Source organism: Strix uralensis, chromosome 21 (genome assembly GCF_047716275.1).
Source record: "Strix uralensis isolate ZFMK-TIS-50842 chromosome 21, bStrUra1, whole genome shotgun sequence".
Taxonomy (NCBI): Eukaryota; Metazoa; Chordata; class Aves; order Strigiformes; family Strigidae; genus Strix; species Strix uralensis.
Window position 1 is genome coordinate 4,170,311 of NC_133992.1, and position 18,374 is coordinate 4,188,684.

Genomic DNA, 18,374 nt, shown 5'->3' on the forward strand with positions numbered 1-18,374 from the left:
GCAAGAAGAAAGGCAAGAAAGGAATAGTCTTGGATAATAATAAGGATTATGTGCTTCTTTAGGAAGTAACACCATTCTATGATCATATATGCCGTACACCCAGCCACCCACCCAGATTACACGCGGTAATAGAAAACAGCTTGGACCCCCCCGGCATCAGTGAGCTGGAAAGCCAGACCCCATGACAGCAGCGATGCTCGTTAGCATGCACTCTTCTGAAAGGAGACCCCCCTCCTCGGCCCTTGCCCCTCAACCTGCCAGTCTCTCCGTCTGCCGTTGCTGCTCACAAGCCTTTAGATGCAGAGCATGTCCAGCCGTAAGCGTGGGATAGCTCTCCTGCATCCCATCCGGGTTGTTTGTCTTGGGTCCCTCTCCATTCAGAGCAGAACGATTTTGCATAAATGCATCGACACGTCTGCTTTGTTCATGCATGAAGGGTTCTCGGCATTTCTCATCCCACCCCCGCCCCGGCCGTCTTCTCCCTACCCCCCTGGCATGTAGCTTCACCAGCTTTTGCGTGATTTCCCTGTGCAACAGCAAATAAACCTGCCTGAAGCATTGCCAGTCAATCAAGGGCAGATAAAAATACTGAGTTGATTATTTTGGATAGAATTAAAACAAGTGATCGGAAGGAGGGGATGGAAAAGGGTGCAAGAGCGAAGCCATAATGGCCTTTACTATGTAATTTGGTTTCATGTTCTGCACAAGAAAACATGTAAAATATGTAAACAGAGCTCTCCAGGATTGTAATGTAGCTACAAAGCCACAGATATACAGGCAGGCAGGGTGCTATTCTTCAGCAGAACGGAATGCCATCCCCAAAACCACACGATCATTTCTTTAAGCTGAAAGTAAACTTTCTCATGCCAGGAGCGAAGAATTTATTTTTTCTTTTAAATGAAGGATTGTCTGCACTACTTGTTCAGAGTACTGTAGACATTTTAGCTCGCATTGTCATAAGAGACCTCGTATTTTGAATGCCAATGAATTTTAGGGTGTTCATCTTGAGATGTCTCTAAAAGGCATGGTTTTTGAAGGATGGTGCTTAACCAACACTGTCCTGAAGGTCTCTTGAGTCAATCCCTCTGTCCCCACCTTCAAATAAGTATCTGCTTTAAAAAGAAGAAAAAAAAAAAACCTGCAAACCATTTGGATAAACTCTTGACCTGCTCTAAATCTCTCCTGAATCGTGCTGCCTTAGTTGTAGCCGTAACTGTTGAGGAACCCCAAATCTGTGCTCGTTTTTAGAAATACTGCCTGTAAAGTTGGAGGATCACAGTTTCCTCCGAGGTCATTTCAGTGCTGAATCTGATAAGAGGACATGATTCACGGTCTGGCAAGTGGGCCCAGCTCCCCCTGCTATCAGCTGGAGCCTCCCCCAGGCCTGGGTTTCCACCGTAGCCTCAGGGTCCGGCTGCAAACTAATGCACGGCAGGAAATGGTTATTTGCATGATCAGTGCCCTTATCTGTCTGTGATGTACCTACTCACTGGGAGAAGACCTCATTTCAGGAGAACATCAAGTTCTGCTTAGCTCCTTTGATCATTGGGCCAAAATCCTTGCGCTTAGCACTTTGGGCAGTGGATATTATTTTCCCATTTTCTGGTAATTTACCCTTGCATCATCACTCTTGGCAGAGAGGAGAAGCTGAAGCACAGGGTTGAGATGACCTTCTTTCCACCTTTCTCCATCCAGATATCTTTGAAAAATCTGCCCTTCTAGCAGAGCAGATCCATTCCTGGTGTGCTGCACTGTGTTTACACTGTGACCCTTACCTGCTGGAAAAGGAAAGCCTCGCTGTATGGAAATTTAACTGTTTCCCAGTGGCTGTTTCTGGTGGGAAAGGCCGAGCCTTGGCAGCTCTGAGTTCCTCCATCCCCTGTGCTCCCAGTCTGTCCTCCCATAGACTGCTTCTGGGAGGCAGTGACGCTGAAGGAGCCATGAGCTTCCTCTCACAGACAATGCTTGTACTTTAATCCCACAGTAACTTCTTTTGGGAGCAGCTGGGAGTTTCTGTGAACTCACCTGCTAGCCTGGGACATCGAGGATGAAATGCTCCAAGTGGTCTTTTGGCTTAATTTGTTGGAGTTTGAGGTTTATCAGAGCAACCGGGGCTGTTGTGAGATTAGAGGGAAGCAACAGGCTTCCCCAGACAACTGCAACCAAACCTTTGCTCGGGTGGAGATGTGCACAGGCTGGAGGAAGCAACTGGCTGCTGCTCTACAGACTCTCCCTGCATGGTCCACCTCATTCAGAGGCATTTGTTTGCATGGCAGCAGTTTCGTTATTCTGCAGTTTCAGTGGGAAAATCCCGATGAAGCAAGGGGGAACCTTCTGATTTGCATACCACAAACCGTGCCTTCAGGTATTAAGAAAAACAAGCCACAGGGTTTAATCTTAATGCACGCTGATGTAGAGCTGACTAGTTGGATGGGAAACCGCGAGGCTTTGCCTGCTGAGGTGTAACTGTACTCAGCTCCCCAGGACAGCACGTGGTAGCTCTCCTCCATGCCCCTCCGCCGCACTCCCTGGGAGCCCCACCGCAGCCTTCCCTCTCACTATTAAATTCAGGGCCTCTTCCCAATGTATCATCTCCCTGGATGTATCCAATTAAGGCCTGTTGACAGCCCAGAGCAGACTTATACCCTTAGGATTAGAGGCATGTGTACGTCTTCATATAGGGAAGGACAACAACTGGGTGTCTGGCTGGCTCGCTGGGAGTGCGGTGTGGGAAGCTTTGCTGCTTGAAGAGGGAGAAGGAGCCAGGGAGAGAGATTTGCACCCCCAGTTATCCTTGCATGTGGAAACGCTGTGTGATGAGGGTTGCGTGTGGTTTACACAGCATGTTTACATGGTCCATAACCCTAAACAAAGCTGAAAAGCATGACTTTAACTCTGAAAATAAAAGCGCTGGAAACCCCTGGTTTTCTACACATGAGAAAGTTTTGTTCTTTAAACACACAGATGTTTTTAAATGAAAAATCACTCTTTTGACCTTTCCTGAATGTGATCATGTGGTCCGAGCTGACATTAACCACTGCACGGCTGTTTGCTTCGGCCGCAGGCGAAGCTTAGCAAGCAATCTTCAGAGCTCGTGGTAGCACCTGCGTTGCCTCACAGCTCTTGGAAGCTGCTCCCGTGCCCTGTGTGCACTTGGGGTGACTCCGGGGTGGTGGGTTATGTCCAGGGATATTTAGGGTCTACTCCTACTGTGCTGGAAACAAAAGCATTGTTGTTTCTTTTTCCTTGATAGCTGAAAAAGATGTGGCTTATTTTTTTTTCTTATTTGTCTCTCTTCCTATCAGAAATGTTGCTCAAGTGCTTCTAAGCATCTCTGTCCACCTCAGACAGTGTGTTTTGGTGATGGAGAACTCCCCATCGAGCTGAAGTTCTTTAGAGATTTGTTGTTGTTGCTTTGGGGCTTTCTCTAACTAGCTGTGTGCTTTCTTCATCCAAGCAAATTTATAGGACCAGCTTTGGGAAGGAAGGAGGGGATGTTACCAAGTGGATTGTAGCAAGCCCAATCCTGCTTTGCCTTGCAGGAGTGCCAAACCAGCAAAACTACAATGAATCGAGTGGGTCGGATCCACTAATACAATAATAAAAATGTATTTAAGATCCTTCTAAAGCGCGGCACACATTCTGCCTTTGACAATTTGATTTTCTGATGCCAGCTGCTCCGAAATGAAGCTACTTCAGTCAAAGGAAGAAGAAAAAAAAAAAAAAAGCAAAAAAAAAGCTTTTGCTGTACTCATCAGTGGCAAAAGCTTATGGGATGGGATTGTTTTCCTTTGCTGCAGCACCCCCACGGCCAGCCTTGGCCCGCAGTTATATGCAGGCTTTGCTGTAGTGGACCTAGCTGGTTCAAGTTAGAGACAGGCAGTTCGGGAACCCGAGTGTGCAGCCAACAATAATGTTCTGGCTACTGTATTTGTTTAACCTCGCTCTCCAGTGGATGGATATACAGTCTGTTAAAGCACTTATCAGTCTATAATGCCTTTACACTTTTGTGAGCAGCAGTGTGGAAGTTGTAGACAGGAGCTTTTGCTGTGGATTGAAAATGTCTTTTAGCTTTAATGAGGCTGGTGTTTGCAAAACTGAAGGTACAAGGTCTTGTTTGGGCGCTGTTTCTTTATGCTGTCTGTCTGCATTTGGCTGCTATTTCTATTGCACATAATAGCAGAACGCAATTCAGGGCTAATTCTAAGAATTATGCCTCTTAGGTGAGGTCCTGACAGTGCTGGGGTGGAAGATACTGTTGTTTGAGAGCAGCATCTTTATGTCCTACTGCTGTGTCGAAGAAATAGCAAAGGTCTGATACGAATAAACAGGAGCACATGTGCTACATGAGACAGTATTCTGCGTTGCTGGGCACTTGGAGCTGTAACTTGCTTTTGCATCCTTTCACTGTGCATTACTGAATTGCAGAAGAAGCAGGAGCAAGTACCAGTTGCACTCATAAGCTCCAAATGCTGGTGTTTACTTGTGGGCTTGCGTAAAAGTTGAGATGATTATTAAACCCCATTAGCACAATTATTTCTTCTTTTTCTCACTCTTTCTGTAGTTTCTTGCTCTGGCTCAACTGATGTCTTTGGGATGATCCTCTGAACCACGCAAAAATCATCTGGTTAGGGTTTTGTTGTAAAATCAAAACTCTGTATTGTTTTTTCCACAGGTCCAGCTAGAATCCTAGATATTTTGATTACACCTGGCTGGATGTCAAAACCGATGTGGGTTTGGGATAGGGCCAGTCAGAACTGCTTTACAGTTTTTTCAGGTATACCATGTGAAGTTTATGGTTTTATGTGATTTTGATTTGAACTCACCGGTTTTAAATGAAGTTTGCTTTGAATCTGGAGATAACAGAAATTCAAAGGAAAGCTCAAAGAATGCAGGTCTGTGTGATTTAAAAATTGAAATATATTGTTCATGCAGACTCTTTGGAAGTGGAATAACTGCATTTTTTGAGAAAGCTAAAGTTTATAACACACATTGAATACACATGCAATCTGGGCCATCATTTAATGGAAATCCCTGTAGCTCCCATCCACTTTCCCGAAACTAAACCTACTTATATGACAAAACAAAATAGCCCTTGCATCTCCCACTCATTTCTGAATCACAGCCCTGTGTTACATCCAAAACTTTACCCAAGGAAATTTCCATTTGGAAATGAACACTATCATTTTTATTGTAAAATAGAGGAATTTATCATCATGTCACATGCAAATGAACGATTGATGCCGTATCGGCTGTAGTGTTTTTGTGCACGTATAGGTCACTTTCCAATTACTAAAAAATCCAGCCAAACCTTCAGCTGAAAACTGGGGCTCTGTGCTAAGAAAGCTGTAGTAACATGCTAACTGAATACTAAGTCTGCAAGGTCCAGACACCATCGGCTGCTCCAGATTCAAAGGGGAAGTGGCTGTGCGGAGACTGGACATAGCAACTGGCAATGGGGATTTATTTTGTCCTGCAGGAGACATAATCTGCTTCCCAGTCCCACAGCCAAATCCTGTTCTTCATTACACGGGTAAAATTGACAGATGAGATTTCCTCTTACTTCTGAGCCAACTGAATCTGGGAGTAATATAGCATCAGTGTGTTACCCCAGGAGTTTTATCAGCTTCCAGTTGATAAAGGTTTTCTGTTGATCACCTGCCTGCATGCCTTTGTCCTGGAGCAGGACATGCTGCAGTTTTTCATCTTTTGCCATCAGACCTTTAAGTACCCCAGTGAAAACAGGCAAAAGCAAACAAAGAGCACGAAACTTAGTAAAACTGTATTATCAGACACAGAGGACAAGGAGAGGTTTGGAGTAGAAGCTGCAGTTCATGAGCATCAGAGGTAAGGGAAAATTGCTGCTGAGACAGAAGCAGCAGACTAGAAGGTAAGAGGGCTATTGAAAGAGGGAGGACACAGCTTTCTCTCATCATCTTATGCTTATAACTTATGCTGCTGAGTCTCTGATTTGGTTTTGGTTTTTTATTTTATTTTTTACAACAACAGGGTATTTTAAACTCATTGTTAGTGCACATAAAAATTTAATATATGTACCAGCTTGGAAAAAGTAACTTTGAATGCTTTCCTTAAGTCTTAGAGGCCAACCTGAAATGATGCAATGCTGACTTCCGTAGCTGGGCAGACAACTGTTGACTCAAATCTTCTGACAGGACAAATCCAGAACACTAGTAAAGACTAGTCCTAAAGCGTTTCTGACCAGAACCTAGAAGAAAACCCAGAGCAAAATTTCTGATGTCCCTTGAGTAAGCCTGTGTGTACAATTTCTATCTGAGCTCTGTGGGCTCCTGAGGTTCATAGAAATTGGCTGGTTTTAGAGGTGTTTGTTGGAACCCAAATGGTGGCCTTTTTAACGGTTCAGTGCTCACTAATGTGGGCAATTTCATTTTTCTGTAACTCCAACCCAATTCCCAGCCTAAATGAGAAGAACAGTGCAACAGCTTTCAGAACAGATTGGAGGTCTGTGCTGCAGTCGGCAAACTGGGTGGTGTCCATGTGGCAGTCAAGCTGCCTTATAATATTGGGCAATAAACAAGCAGGAACCTTTCTGATATTTAGCAACTGCACCATAGTTTCTTATCCTTGGATAAGATTAACCTTAGGTCTGCAAGAACAATAACATATTTAAGAATAAATGGTCTGGGTGACTGCTCGCCCCCATGTCTGGCAATGGAGAGAGAAAGTTTTAATCTGTAAGGGATGTGTTAAAATGCTGCTTATGTCATGGTTGGGATTCTCTGGCATGTGTCAAGTTAAATATAAATAGCATTTTGCAGAGCAGTCAGCTAAAAACTGTTGATTAATTAAGTTTCAGTATTATGGTGGAAATCTGGTCTTTAGCTGGATCTTCAAACAACAGAATATCTCCTGTTTGTGCCTCCATGGGTTTCATATCAGTCCATGAGTTTTTCTGTGCACTTGTACAGCCTCACTCAGGATGTTGTGTACTCCACAAATAGATGGTACTGTGGGTTTTACCAATAGATCCTGTTCCTGCTTGTTCTGTGGTTGCTGTTTTGCAAATGGGACAGGGTATAGCCTGTTTCGTCCCAGAAACCCACAGCATTGTCTGTCTCACTGCAGAAGTGGCAGCAGCACAGTCCCCAGTAGAAAGGAGAGCAGGAGAGGCAGCAACCTCACATTTGGGGCATGATAACCACTTCCACTCTTCTCCAGAAAGAGGTTGCTCCCTACTGCCTGATGGCCAAGTGCTCATTATGGCCCTTCACAGCCATACTTAGCTTGAAGACATGGTCTGGAGGAAGCCCCGCCATGGGACAACAGATGGGATTTTGGGAGCAGGCAGGTCTGTGCACTGGAGATTTGCTCTGTTTACAGCCGCCCGTGGGCATGCAGACAGGCACGTCCACTCCAACCGCGGCATCACCGCCAGAGCTGAGTAGGGCAGCGTTCTAGTTTAAATAGCAGCTTTGCCTGTCTGCGTTTAGAATTATTTTGATGTTACAATGTGAGAGATGAGAACCACCAGTGTATGCAAAGCCTGTGGTGTCTGGCTGTACTTGCTCAATGGGAAGGACAGAGTGGGATGGCGTCTGTTTGTATTTAACCCACTCCTGTGGGGAGGTATGTCCTTCACACATGTATGTGCTTGTTTGTCCCTTCTCTTTGTAACCTTTTGCAGCTAATTGCTTTTACCCTCAAGATACCCGTGTGACGTGGGAGAATATCACCCTTGTCTTACAGATGGGGGCCTCAGGCCTGGAGAAGCCAAGTGCTGCCCAGAAGGTTGTAATGGGGCCATGCACTGGGCACAGTCAGGCTGAGACCTAGCCCAGTGCCCAGTCCACAGGCTCAATGATCCTTAACCTGTAGTTCATCTACAGGAGCCCATCAACCCAACTGAACATTGCCTGAAGTCGTGGGATGGCTGGGAATCATTCACAAAGGTGCCCTCCAAAATCTGCTCTTCAGCAAATTTTCCCATATTACTTTGAAGGAAAACGTTATGAGGAAATGGAGTTGATTGCAATAGTAAATGCATTTTAGATGTGGCAATGAACTAAGCACTCCCGATATATCACTTTTCCCTTTCTGCTGACACATTCCTCAGTCCCCTTGAGTAAGAGAAGGAAAACAGGAGAGGCGGTTTGAAGAACATGTTGTCCCTGTGATTGACAAGAGCTTGTATAAATCAGTCAAAGGGAATCCTCCAGGCATTCCCTCTTGTGGGAAGATCCCACAGTGCTCTCTGGCCTTGTTCATTCTGTCTCTCGATGTTTGTGTACAAAATGTGTGGGTGGGAGACAAGCTGGATTAGAACCTCCAAGAGGAACAGACATCAGTTCTTTTAATTGAAAGCAGCTTCCTAGGGAGGGGTATGACATGGGCTTCCAGTAAGCAGACATGAATAGTCCCCGAATACTTTGGAGCAGATACTAAGCTGCTGTGGATCCCAGTTGCTGTGTGGGTCTGAGAACCTGGATAAGCCCCAGCGAGCGAAGTTTTGAGTCCTGCGTGATGCCGTCATTCTTCAAAGCAAATACTTTAGTGTTTGGTAACACCCTGAAATGAAAAGTACATCTATCCCTTCTTCCCTCCACAGCTGTCAGGTGCTTTAGCTGCTGTTTTGCATCACTGTAGCAAAACGGAGGATGTTAGGAAATAATTTATTTCTCATAAGCATAAATTCCTATGAATTTGTAGCCATGAGGAGAGATGATGCTCTGTCTTCCAGGCCATTAGAACTTGTAACTTGAAAGTGGTGGTACTGCAGTAATAAGTGCCTTCACGCTGCTGCCATCTTCTAGGGATGCCTTAAAAGCAGAGGTGTGAAAGACTCTCCCCGTAAGTGGTTCTCAGACTTCGCAGTTGTGGTGTGACACTCAATAACTGGGTAGAATTGAAAAGGAGACGTATTTACCATGTGCATTAGAGCCTATTGAGATAATAGTCTGTAGGTGATAGAGACTGTTTATCCGATCAGATTGTTATTATAAAATCTTAAAGAACTTTTTTTGCCATTAGCTAAGTTTATTAGATAGCAGCTAATGTAGAAGAGGCTCTTGTAGCCACTCCTAATGTCATGTCTGTTAGGTTTTTCCCACACTTCTCAATTATACTTTTCTCCTAAAAGAACTTTTTACCCCAGTACCACTTTGAAACACTTATCTGAGTAGCAATGGATCAGCCTCAGCAGGAGGAAGCTTATCTAACCTGTTCAAACCCAACCAGTCTACTGAGTCCGCACACCTCAGTTGCACGTGTCTCAAACACAGGCTCTTTATGCAGTGTTAAAATTTTTGCTAATATTCTCAGGCAGAAGCAGAAAGTGCTAGAGTTCACACACGCACACAAATCAAACAAGGCATTTAAAAGCTATCAGAGATTTCCAACCCACCTCAGCAGGGGTTTATTTTGGGTTTGATTCAAACTTTTGGTGAAGGTCTGGGTGATTTCTTAATACAGGTTTTCACTCATCCATTAAGTGGCACTTAAAATGCACCAAACATCAGTACTTTTGTTTCTTTCAACCACCTTTTTGGACCAATGGAGCAGGAGATATAAGAATAAGAACAAAATCATATAAAAGTAATGAGACCTTTGTTCATGTCAAAGAGCTCTCTGACCATATAAATTGCAGATGTGGGTAAGATAAATTCCCTAGCTGGAGAGGTATTAAAATAAAAACCATGCTCCCAACAAGAGTCAGGCTGCTGAAAATGCAAGAAGGGAGAATTGCGAAATGGTACATGTCGAATTGCTGGCCTGGATTTCAAATGCCAAAGATAGTTTATGTAAAGCCTTGCTCTGCTGTAAAATGTAACACTATCCACTGGCTAGCCTCAATGAAGCTTGGTCCCAGTTGTTTTAAAAAATAAATAAACTAAAAATCTTCTTCCAGCCCATTAAAGCTGATTTATGTTTTGCCCATAGATTCCTCTGTGCTGGATCTTGAGGGACTCAGATTATAGAGGTGATTACCTCACTTTTAGCCAATCTGGTTTCTCATTCCCAGGCATCCCAGGCTCTCTTTGCATTGCCCAGACTTTGCTTGCCGAGACCAAGAGGGCAGCTCCATGCAGAGTTACTGATTGGGCATAGGATTTTAAATGGTTAAAAACATCTCTGTTAATTCTCTTGTTTCACTTCAGGGTTTTCTTTTTGTTTCAATAATCAGGAAAATTGCTTATGGGAACAGCTTTACTGACAGCACATCACCACCTGATTGCTCAGTTCAGGCTCTGGTCTTGGAAAGAAATCTAATACTGTCCCCAAGAGTACATAGCTCCAGTTAGCACCTAGCGCAGGTGGTCTGTGTGGTCAGTCCTAGGCTCTCCCGTGGCTAGCACAACTGCTGGAGATGGTTTGGCCTCTTGGGTTACGTTCATAGCTCCATTGCCACTATACTATGAGACCTCAAGGAATTGTCTCTATCCCCATGTCTCTGGTAGTGACAGTCACTGAGTTCACCAAAGTGTTGTGAATCTTGACAGGCACCCTTCAGATGCTCCAAGAGCCTCAGCTGGAAGCGTCCTTCTAATGCAGTTGTAGCCTTTTGTATGGTGGGCATTTTCCCTTCTCATGTTTGTTGGGGCAATGAAGACTATGGTCATGCATGTTTCTTTTTTGAAGCAGCTTCACTGAGCAGTGTGGGTTTGGGGTAAATCCTACAATTTCTTGCAGCTTCATTTTCACATCTTACATACTGATGGCACTGCAAGGCGCTCTGGTACTTGGATTCTGGCATTTTCTTCTTTGAGCTGTTCATCCATGCCAGCCCTTGGGATTCATCTACTTGTTCTTTACTGAAAAGAGCAGTTTGCTTATAATCTCACTGCTGACTGCCATGGAAAGTGCTGTAGGTGTAGGAAGAAGGTGATTCCATTTACAGAAACTAGTTAACAAAGCAAGAAACTAGTTTGCTTAAGTTGGCTTGTAGAGACAGGACTTTCCTGGCTACACTTGCTTCCAAGTTTGCGTGGCCATCTGTGACTTCCCTGAGGTTACAGTAAGATGCAGGTTTAAATAGAGCTTTGCTTGAGTACTGTGGAGAGCATCGGCAGCCTGTCTGTGCTGTGAGTTGGTACGTTCAGAAGTGATCATCACTTTGACTCCAGTGGGAAGAGTCACAGTCCATTTGGGTGGGAGCAAAGTTGTTCTGAATGCTGTCAAAGACCTCATATCAAAGTAAGAGGAAATGTTGGCTGCTATCCAGCTGCTGTGAGTCTTTAACTCCTTTACATGTTTCAGTTTTTCTTATTGAGATGGAAGACCTGGAAACTTAACTTTTGGATAATCTCATGGTATTTAGAAATGTCATTATTGTGTATTATTTTATTCTAGCAGGTCACCTGGCCTTTTCTGCCCACTTTAAACAGTCATAATACTTCCTTACTGTCATCTACGTTTTGGTGTTTCTTTTTTCTCCCACAGATGTGTCGAACTAAGGTGATTGACTTGAACGATGGTGTCTCTCAGTATGCCTGGTATCCCTGCACGGCCAACTTCCAGTACTCCCACATGACACAGACCATTTTCTGGCTGAAGGTAGGAAGCACATGTATCATTCAGAAATATCCTCTTTGCCTGCTTGTACAAAGTTTCTCCAGCAGGCAAAATATCATGGGACAGCCTGCCCAGGGCCAAACTGCTCCTTTCTTTGAAGCCTGTTTAGTGCAAAATAGCAAAACAAAGCCTCTGAGCACTGTCTAGAGAGTCAGTAGTGAAGTCCCCTCCTGTGACAAGGCTATTGAATTTCTGAGAGGTTACAGCCTCCAGCTGCAGGGCTGTTTGACTCGAGTTTATCTAGTTTGTGTAGGAGAGATTGCAAGAGAAGACTTCTGTGTGACCTGGGATGGGAATTGTTATTTTAAAAGTCCTGGACTGACCCTTGGGTTTTTTTAAAGCCCATCATAGTTCTCCACCTCAGTCTTTGTGGGGCTTTTGTTTTCCCAGGCTTACTTTTCCCAGCCTATGGTAGCTGCGGCGGTCCTAGTTCACTTGGTCACTGATGGGACCTATTATCTGGATCAGAAGCAGGAGACCATCGGTGTGCAGCTGTTCGACACCAAAGAGCAAAGCCATGATCTTGGTAAGACTGTATTTTATTAAACTCACTTGCTTAATCTGTTGGCACCCCCATACATAAACTGACCAATACTCTTGCTCAGTTTTTCCAGGATCAGACAAAAAAAAAGTGTTTGCTTAATGCTCCAAAACCTGAGTTTCCCTAGAGTTTGTTGAAAATGGTGCAACATTTTATACAGACATTTCTCCATACCTGTTCACTATGTGTTCAGAACTGACTAGTTCCTCTTTAGTCATGAAAATAGGCACTATCTGAATACTTCACACACAGCCCCTCCCTGGAGAGACACTGATAGTGATACAAGTGAACTGCTGTCAGCTGGGAGTGAGGGACCTGCACCAGCTGGTGCAGCAAACACTTCTGCTTCGCAAGGTGTAGTTGGTGGGATCTCTAGTCCTGCTTGCAGGGGGGTTTCTGCAGCCATTTAATGACGAAAATTTTTCATGCAAAGTATTTCAGGTTTGATGCAGGTCTAGCACCATGGCCCTTGCGGGGCTGCTTGCATGGCCTCAAGTAGATATTCCTGACAGAGGCTGTGGACCTGTTAGCTGTGTTGAAGTGCCAGGATAGACCATTTTTATCTCTACCTTGAGCACAGGTCCCTGAACCTGGGAGAATTGTGTCTGGTGAATTGATTCTGGCTGCATTTAAGCTCCAGGACCAAGGAGCTCACCCTAGCTCCCAATTCTGTGTCAGGATAGGACTTGCATAATCCCTTTTCAATTCTCCCCTGCCCTTTCTTTCCAATGGGAAGACAGCTGGCCATCTGGCCCCAGGAGCGGTTTTTAAGGAAATGTAACCCACTCACCCAGCTTTCTGTTTTACCATAACTTTACAATTTTGATAAGCTGAAACTCAAATGAATGTCCTACTAGTGATGAGGAGAGTGGACACACACAAGTGACAGGTGTTGGATGACTATCCAGGGTAATATATAATTTCATAGGGTGTGGAGAAAAAGAAAGAAAGTATGTGTGGTGTTTGTTGTCCAAGAACAAACCAAAATTCATAGCATGTTGTGTAGGTTGAGTCAGGATAGCTCCCAGTTTGCCAGAGCCCCTGGAGTAGTCTTATCCTCCTCCTTTTGCAAAACAGTGGCTCATAGCTCTTTCCCTCTGAGACATAAATGATGGAGACAAAAGCATGCCAACAAATACTTAATGCGACATTTTATAGAGACAGACAGACAGATTGTGAGAGAAAGAGAACAAGAGGAGCAAAGAGGAAACTGAGGGTTGGGTTTTGAAATCCTCGATGAAGTTGCAACACGAGTTTGGCATGGCTCAGACTGATGCCTGGAGATCTTCACAGATGAAATGCTGCCTTCATCATGGAAAAGCCCCTCTGACCTTTTCAGAAGAGACTGGCCTGGAGCAAAGGAGAGGTGTAGATAGGTTACCCAGAAGTTCTCACTCAGGCAGAGCTCCTGATCCCTGTTTTGAGTTCTGGGTGTGGCATTAAATCCTTTTCCTAGATATTGTGTTTGATGTGTTTGAATTATCACCATGGCAAGCTAGAAACTGCAGCTGAAATGCAAAGCGTCATGCACTGGGTGCAGGATTGACTGCAGATGGTCAGCCAGCCTTAAGCAGAAGTTAGTGGCAAATTAAAAGTATGTCCAAAAGGAAGTAGCAATTATTTAAAGCTCAATCAGTCTTCAGTGTGCTAAAGACTCCCATGAGCAAAATGCAGTCTATCCAGAAGTGCAGTTTCCCACCTTGGTCAGCGCAAGTTTTTACCGTGTGAACTCCCAGAAAACAATGAGAAGCTTCTTCTGAGTCTCGATAGGAGGTGGTGAGGTTGGGCTGCCAAATACCTCAGCGCCGTTAGTTCAGAGCCATTGTAGACAGTGGGGTTCAGCTGCTGGGTACTTTGCAAGAGCTGTTGAGCATGAACAGGTGGATACAGAGCTCCAGAAACAGGGGCAAGCATGGACACAGCTCTAACTGCCCCGCCATGGGCACCTGTAGTATCTTGAGTGCTTTTTGCTAATGAAGGCAGTTAGTTACAGGAACCTGACCTGTTCAGCCCCCATTTACCTTGTCGGGGTCAGAAAGCACCAGCGACTGCAGCACAGCTCTGAGGATCTGTTTTGTTGTGGACACCACCTGAGTGCAAGGAATGAAATTGAAGTGAATAAACAGCCTCATACCATAAGGTCTTTCTTGGCGTTCCATCAGAGAAGGCAGAAACTTCCAAGGAATTTGGGAACCCGGGATTTCGAGTATTAACTGCACCTGTTTGTAAGTGAGAAACGTGCACCGTTCCACAAGGAGCTGATATCAAAAGACCTGTGGGAGGCAAGTAGACAAGGGAGGTTATTTCAGGGTCAGGTAAAGACCAAAACAAAAAGAGGTTTGCTTTTTTATTTTATTTTTTTTTATTACAGGAAGATTTTTTTAAAGTAGAGGGTGGGAGGTAGATGTTTAAAGAGAGTGGTCAGAAGTCTCTCTTAATTCACAGGAAATCACTTTCTAAGGAGAAAAATGAAAACTTTTTTATTTTTTCCCTTTTGAGTCAAGAAACCTGAACTGGAAAAAAAAAATAATAGAAATCCCTGAGCCAGTTGAACATGCAAATAGAATTTATTTTATTTTCAGATTCGTAAGTGTATCAGGGTAGCCAAAGGGCCTGGGCCAAAGCTGTTGCTGGGGGAGCTCCAGTGAAGTGAATGGAGCTGGAGCCAAGCTGATCCTCGGAGCGATGCCATGGAGCTGCGGAGGCAGGGCTTTGCAGGCAGCCGTCAGGCCGTGAATCTCAATTAATGAATTTTGAGGCCAGCCGACAGCTGTCTGTCCTTTGAGTTACCCCTGAGATGGATTTGGCCCATTTGAATTCAGGTTGCCTCTACTTGAAGATGGGAATTTCTTCCCAAGTATCACTGAGTGCCTTCTCTGATGAAGAAAAGGGATTAAGAATTCTCCTTGTCACCTCTCTGGTGCTTCTGTGCACCTCGACTTCTTGAGACACTCTTATTTTCCCGAGACACGGTTATTTTCTTCTCAAATGCGATCACCTGTAAAATCTTTAGTGGGCCCATCACCCTCGTTTCTCTCTTCAGAACCATCTTTGCCTTTTTTAGCAGAGCAAGATACCCTGAGGCTGAAAACTATCAAAAAAATCAAAACTGGGCACATTTGGTGTAGAGCTCATGCAAAAAAGTTTTACACTGAGTGCTAATGACATGCACAGCTACAAACAAGTCAGTGGTGTACTGCCCACGGTGCACAAAGCCACCCAGCCTGCCGGCACCATTTGATGCCCGGTATAAAGGCTCCAACTGTCCTCTCAGACCTGTTTTACAATAGTGTGACTCCGCTTCCTCCGTGATGGTTGCTCCTGATTTAACAGAGCACAATAGGAACGTAGCTGTGGTCTAAAGAAACCGCTCTGAGAGCCTGTCGTGCTTGCGGAGAGAATGGCAGCCTTTCTTCAGCTGTCTGGAGGGATATACTTCTCGGCTAAGCTCTCCAGAGTGATTTGGGAAGCCCCTCCAGGCAGCTTACCATAACTTTTCAGCTCTATAGGTCTGTTCCTATGGGTGAAATGCTTCTGAAGTGCCCACGGCTTCGGGAAGTGATTGTGTTAAGTCTGACCCTTCCTCTGATCTTGTCTCTCCTCTGGCAGGTGTCCACGTCCTGAGCTGCAGGAACAATCCCCTGATTATCCCCGTCATCCATGACCTCAGTCACCCTTTTTATCACACCCAGGCTGTCCTCATTAGCTTCAGCTCCCAGTTTGTGGCCATCTCTGGGGTGGCCCTGCGTTCCTTCCACAACTTCGACCCCATCACCATCAGCAGCTGCCAGCGAGGACAGACCTACAGCCCGGCGGAGCAGAGGTGAGCCTGTCAGCTTGCTTCCTTCTGCCTCGCCACCCACCGTCCCCCGCGCCGCCCGCCTGCGCCGGGGGTTAAGAGGAGGCAGGAGGGGCACAGCAGCTGAACCCTGCTGACCCTTTTGTGTCGCTGGTAAAAAACCGGCAGTGTTCTCATTGATCAGGATGGATGGGACATTTAACCCGCATGGGATACTGTTAGTGAATTATTTCCTCTTCCTTTCTCCTCCCTCCTTTATCCCAAGCTTGGAATTGGGGCCAGTTAACTCTCCATACATTCCCCAGTACGGCATCTTTTTCGCTACTCACACACCGGCTTCAATCTAAACTGCTTTGTGCTGCTAAAGTGCTACAGGGACCTCCCACGGAAGCGGTCGCGCGGAGACAAAGTGATGCTTGTGTCCCGGCGGGGCCGGATCCTGCAAGGTGCTCGGCCCCGGGCAGTGGGTGCTTGCCCACCAGCATTTGTGGTGCTTTTATGGCTGGGTAAGGGCCCTCAGTACCTCTCTGGATCAGGCCCACGTTCTGAAAAGCTCTGTGGGACCCCCCAGGATGAAAGGTTTATGGCTACCGTTTTATTCTTGTTGTTATTACAGACACATCAATAGATCACCACCAACCCCTCTCAGTCTCTGCTTTACAGCATCCCACAGAGATTGTGACCTTTCATGGCCTCTGGTGCAGCAGCTTCATGGATCCTTTCAGCGAGGCAGTGAAAAGAAGAGGGGAGAATTTAGCAAAACCCCTGAAAGAATAATTTTTTTTTTTTCCTTTGTGAATTCAAAGTTGTGAGCAGTCGTCATACCATAGCGGCAGCAATAGTAAAACAAGTTGCATATCCCAGCAAACCTCTGCTCAGCCTCCTAAGCAAGCTGTCAGGATTTTTGATAATGTTCTGGCTTGTTTTTAGGACCTGCTTTTATTCCAGGAAAGGCGGGAGGGTGAGAAGGGGGAGAGAGAAGAGAAAATTTGAAAAAAAAAAAAAAGGAGTATATCTATAGCTAAATCACTCCAGTCAGTGTGTTCTGACCTAGATTCAGGGAGTCTGATCATTCTGTGCAATAGGTTGTATAAATTCAGAGGCCCAAAGAGAGCAGGATCAAGTTTCAGATGGGAAGTCTAGTTCTGGAAGTTTGGCCAAATCCCAGTGCAAGAGCGGGAACAGAAAAAGAGCGAGCAAGACCCACTGGAAGGAGATGGTGAGAAGCAACAGGGAGCTCGAGAGGGCTGAGACGCAGGACCACATTCCTCCCTCTCAAGTTTTCAGTAGGAATTGAACCATTTGTTCACTTATGAAATTAGAAGTGCTCTGTGTTTAGAAAGTTATTTCCTTAATAAAAAATGCATTCCCCTTAGGCAAAGCTTCAGTGAGCCTCTGCAGCCCAGCAAACTAACCTTTAGAAATCTCTTGAAGAAGAATCACCCGCCGTTTGCCTCTTTTTCTTCTTGATTTTTTTGGGGCATTGTTTTGTTTTTGTGATGCACTGAACCATCTCAGCTTCTTGTTCTCAAAATCTTCCATCAGAGCCTCACTCGTGCAAAGTAACATTTTAGGTCTTGCAGGTTACGATGCTGGATTGATCATAAAGTTTCCCATGTCCGTCAAGGAACTAGAAATTCTCTGAAATAAAGCCCTTACCCAAAGCCAATTGAAATCAGTGGGATTTTTTCCACTGATGACAGTGCTATAGTGGAAAATCTCCAGTTCGCCTTGTGATGGGATCCTTTGGGGTGACCACATATTCTTTCTTGCTTACAAGAATCTCTTAAGCAGTTCAGGTATCCAAAATGTACAGAAAAGTTGTGCATTAAGTTGTGCAGCCAGGAAATGGGTGACAACTTTGCTGTCACCTGCCATCTTTTCTCTGTGTTATTTTACCCAATCCAGGAAGAACAAAGAGGGATTTTTAACATTTATTCTTCACCAGTTCAGAAGCTGGATGCGGGTATTCTTCCTCCCATGCTCACAGTCTCCCCATCAGACTCTGAGTATCAGTCCCACTCTGCTCATCCTTCCCTTCTCCCCTTTCCCCACTGGTTGCATTTGTCTAATATGTTTTTTTAAATATTTATTTAATTTTAAAGGAGCTTTCCTTCCTATGTGTAAGCATCAATTTTACCGCTTTCATTTTCCTTAGGTCGACATGGATATTTTTGCCTGCTTTTTGGCTTCTCTCTACAAGAGATATTATTTCTCTCTCTTCAAGGAGAATTATTTTGGTTGGAGAGGATTTATAGCCAGATATAGACACTTCTAGGCAAGGGTGCAGATTTTAAATATGTGAGGGAAAAGAAATATATCAGCCCTTAAAAGTTGACACAGCTTTTATTTTGAGGGTGAATGGATCACTCCCATGGGTTAGTGACAACTTAATAACTGAAAATAAAACATATGCTCACTCTTCTTTCTTAAAACATGAATTACAGTTAATATTTTAGAAGAGAAAAAGGAGCTTAAATGCAAAAG

At 44.8% G+C, this 18,374-nt stretch overlaps 1 protein-coding gene across 1 annotated transcript in view; it reads left to right on the forward strand.

Annotated features, from left to right (window-relative positions):
- The window catches only part of PAPPA (pappalysin 1), a 183,306-nt gene that overhangs the window by 113,068 nt on the left and 51,864 nt on the right, over window positions 1-18,374 (forward strand). Inside the window, exons 11-13 of the mRNA XM_074891148.1 lie at window positions 11,416-11,529; window positions 11,938-12,073; window positions 15,698-15,911. Coding sequence (XP_074747249.1) covers window positions 11,416-11,529; window positions 11,938-12,073; window positions 15,698-15,911 — 464 coding nt within the window. The remainder of the gene's footprint in view (window positions 1-11,415; window positions 11,530-11,937; window positions 12,074-15,697; window positions 15,912-18,374) is intronic.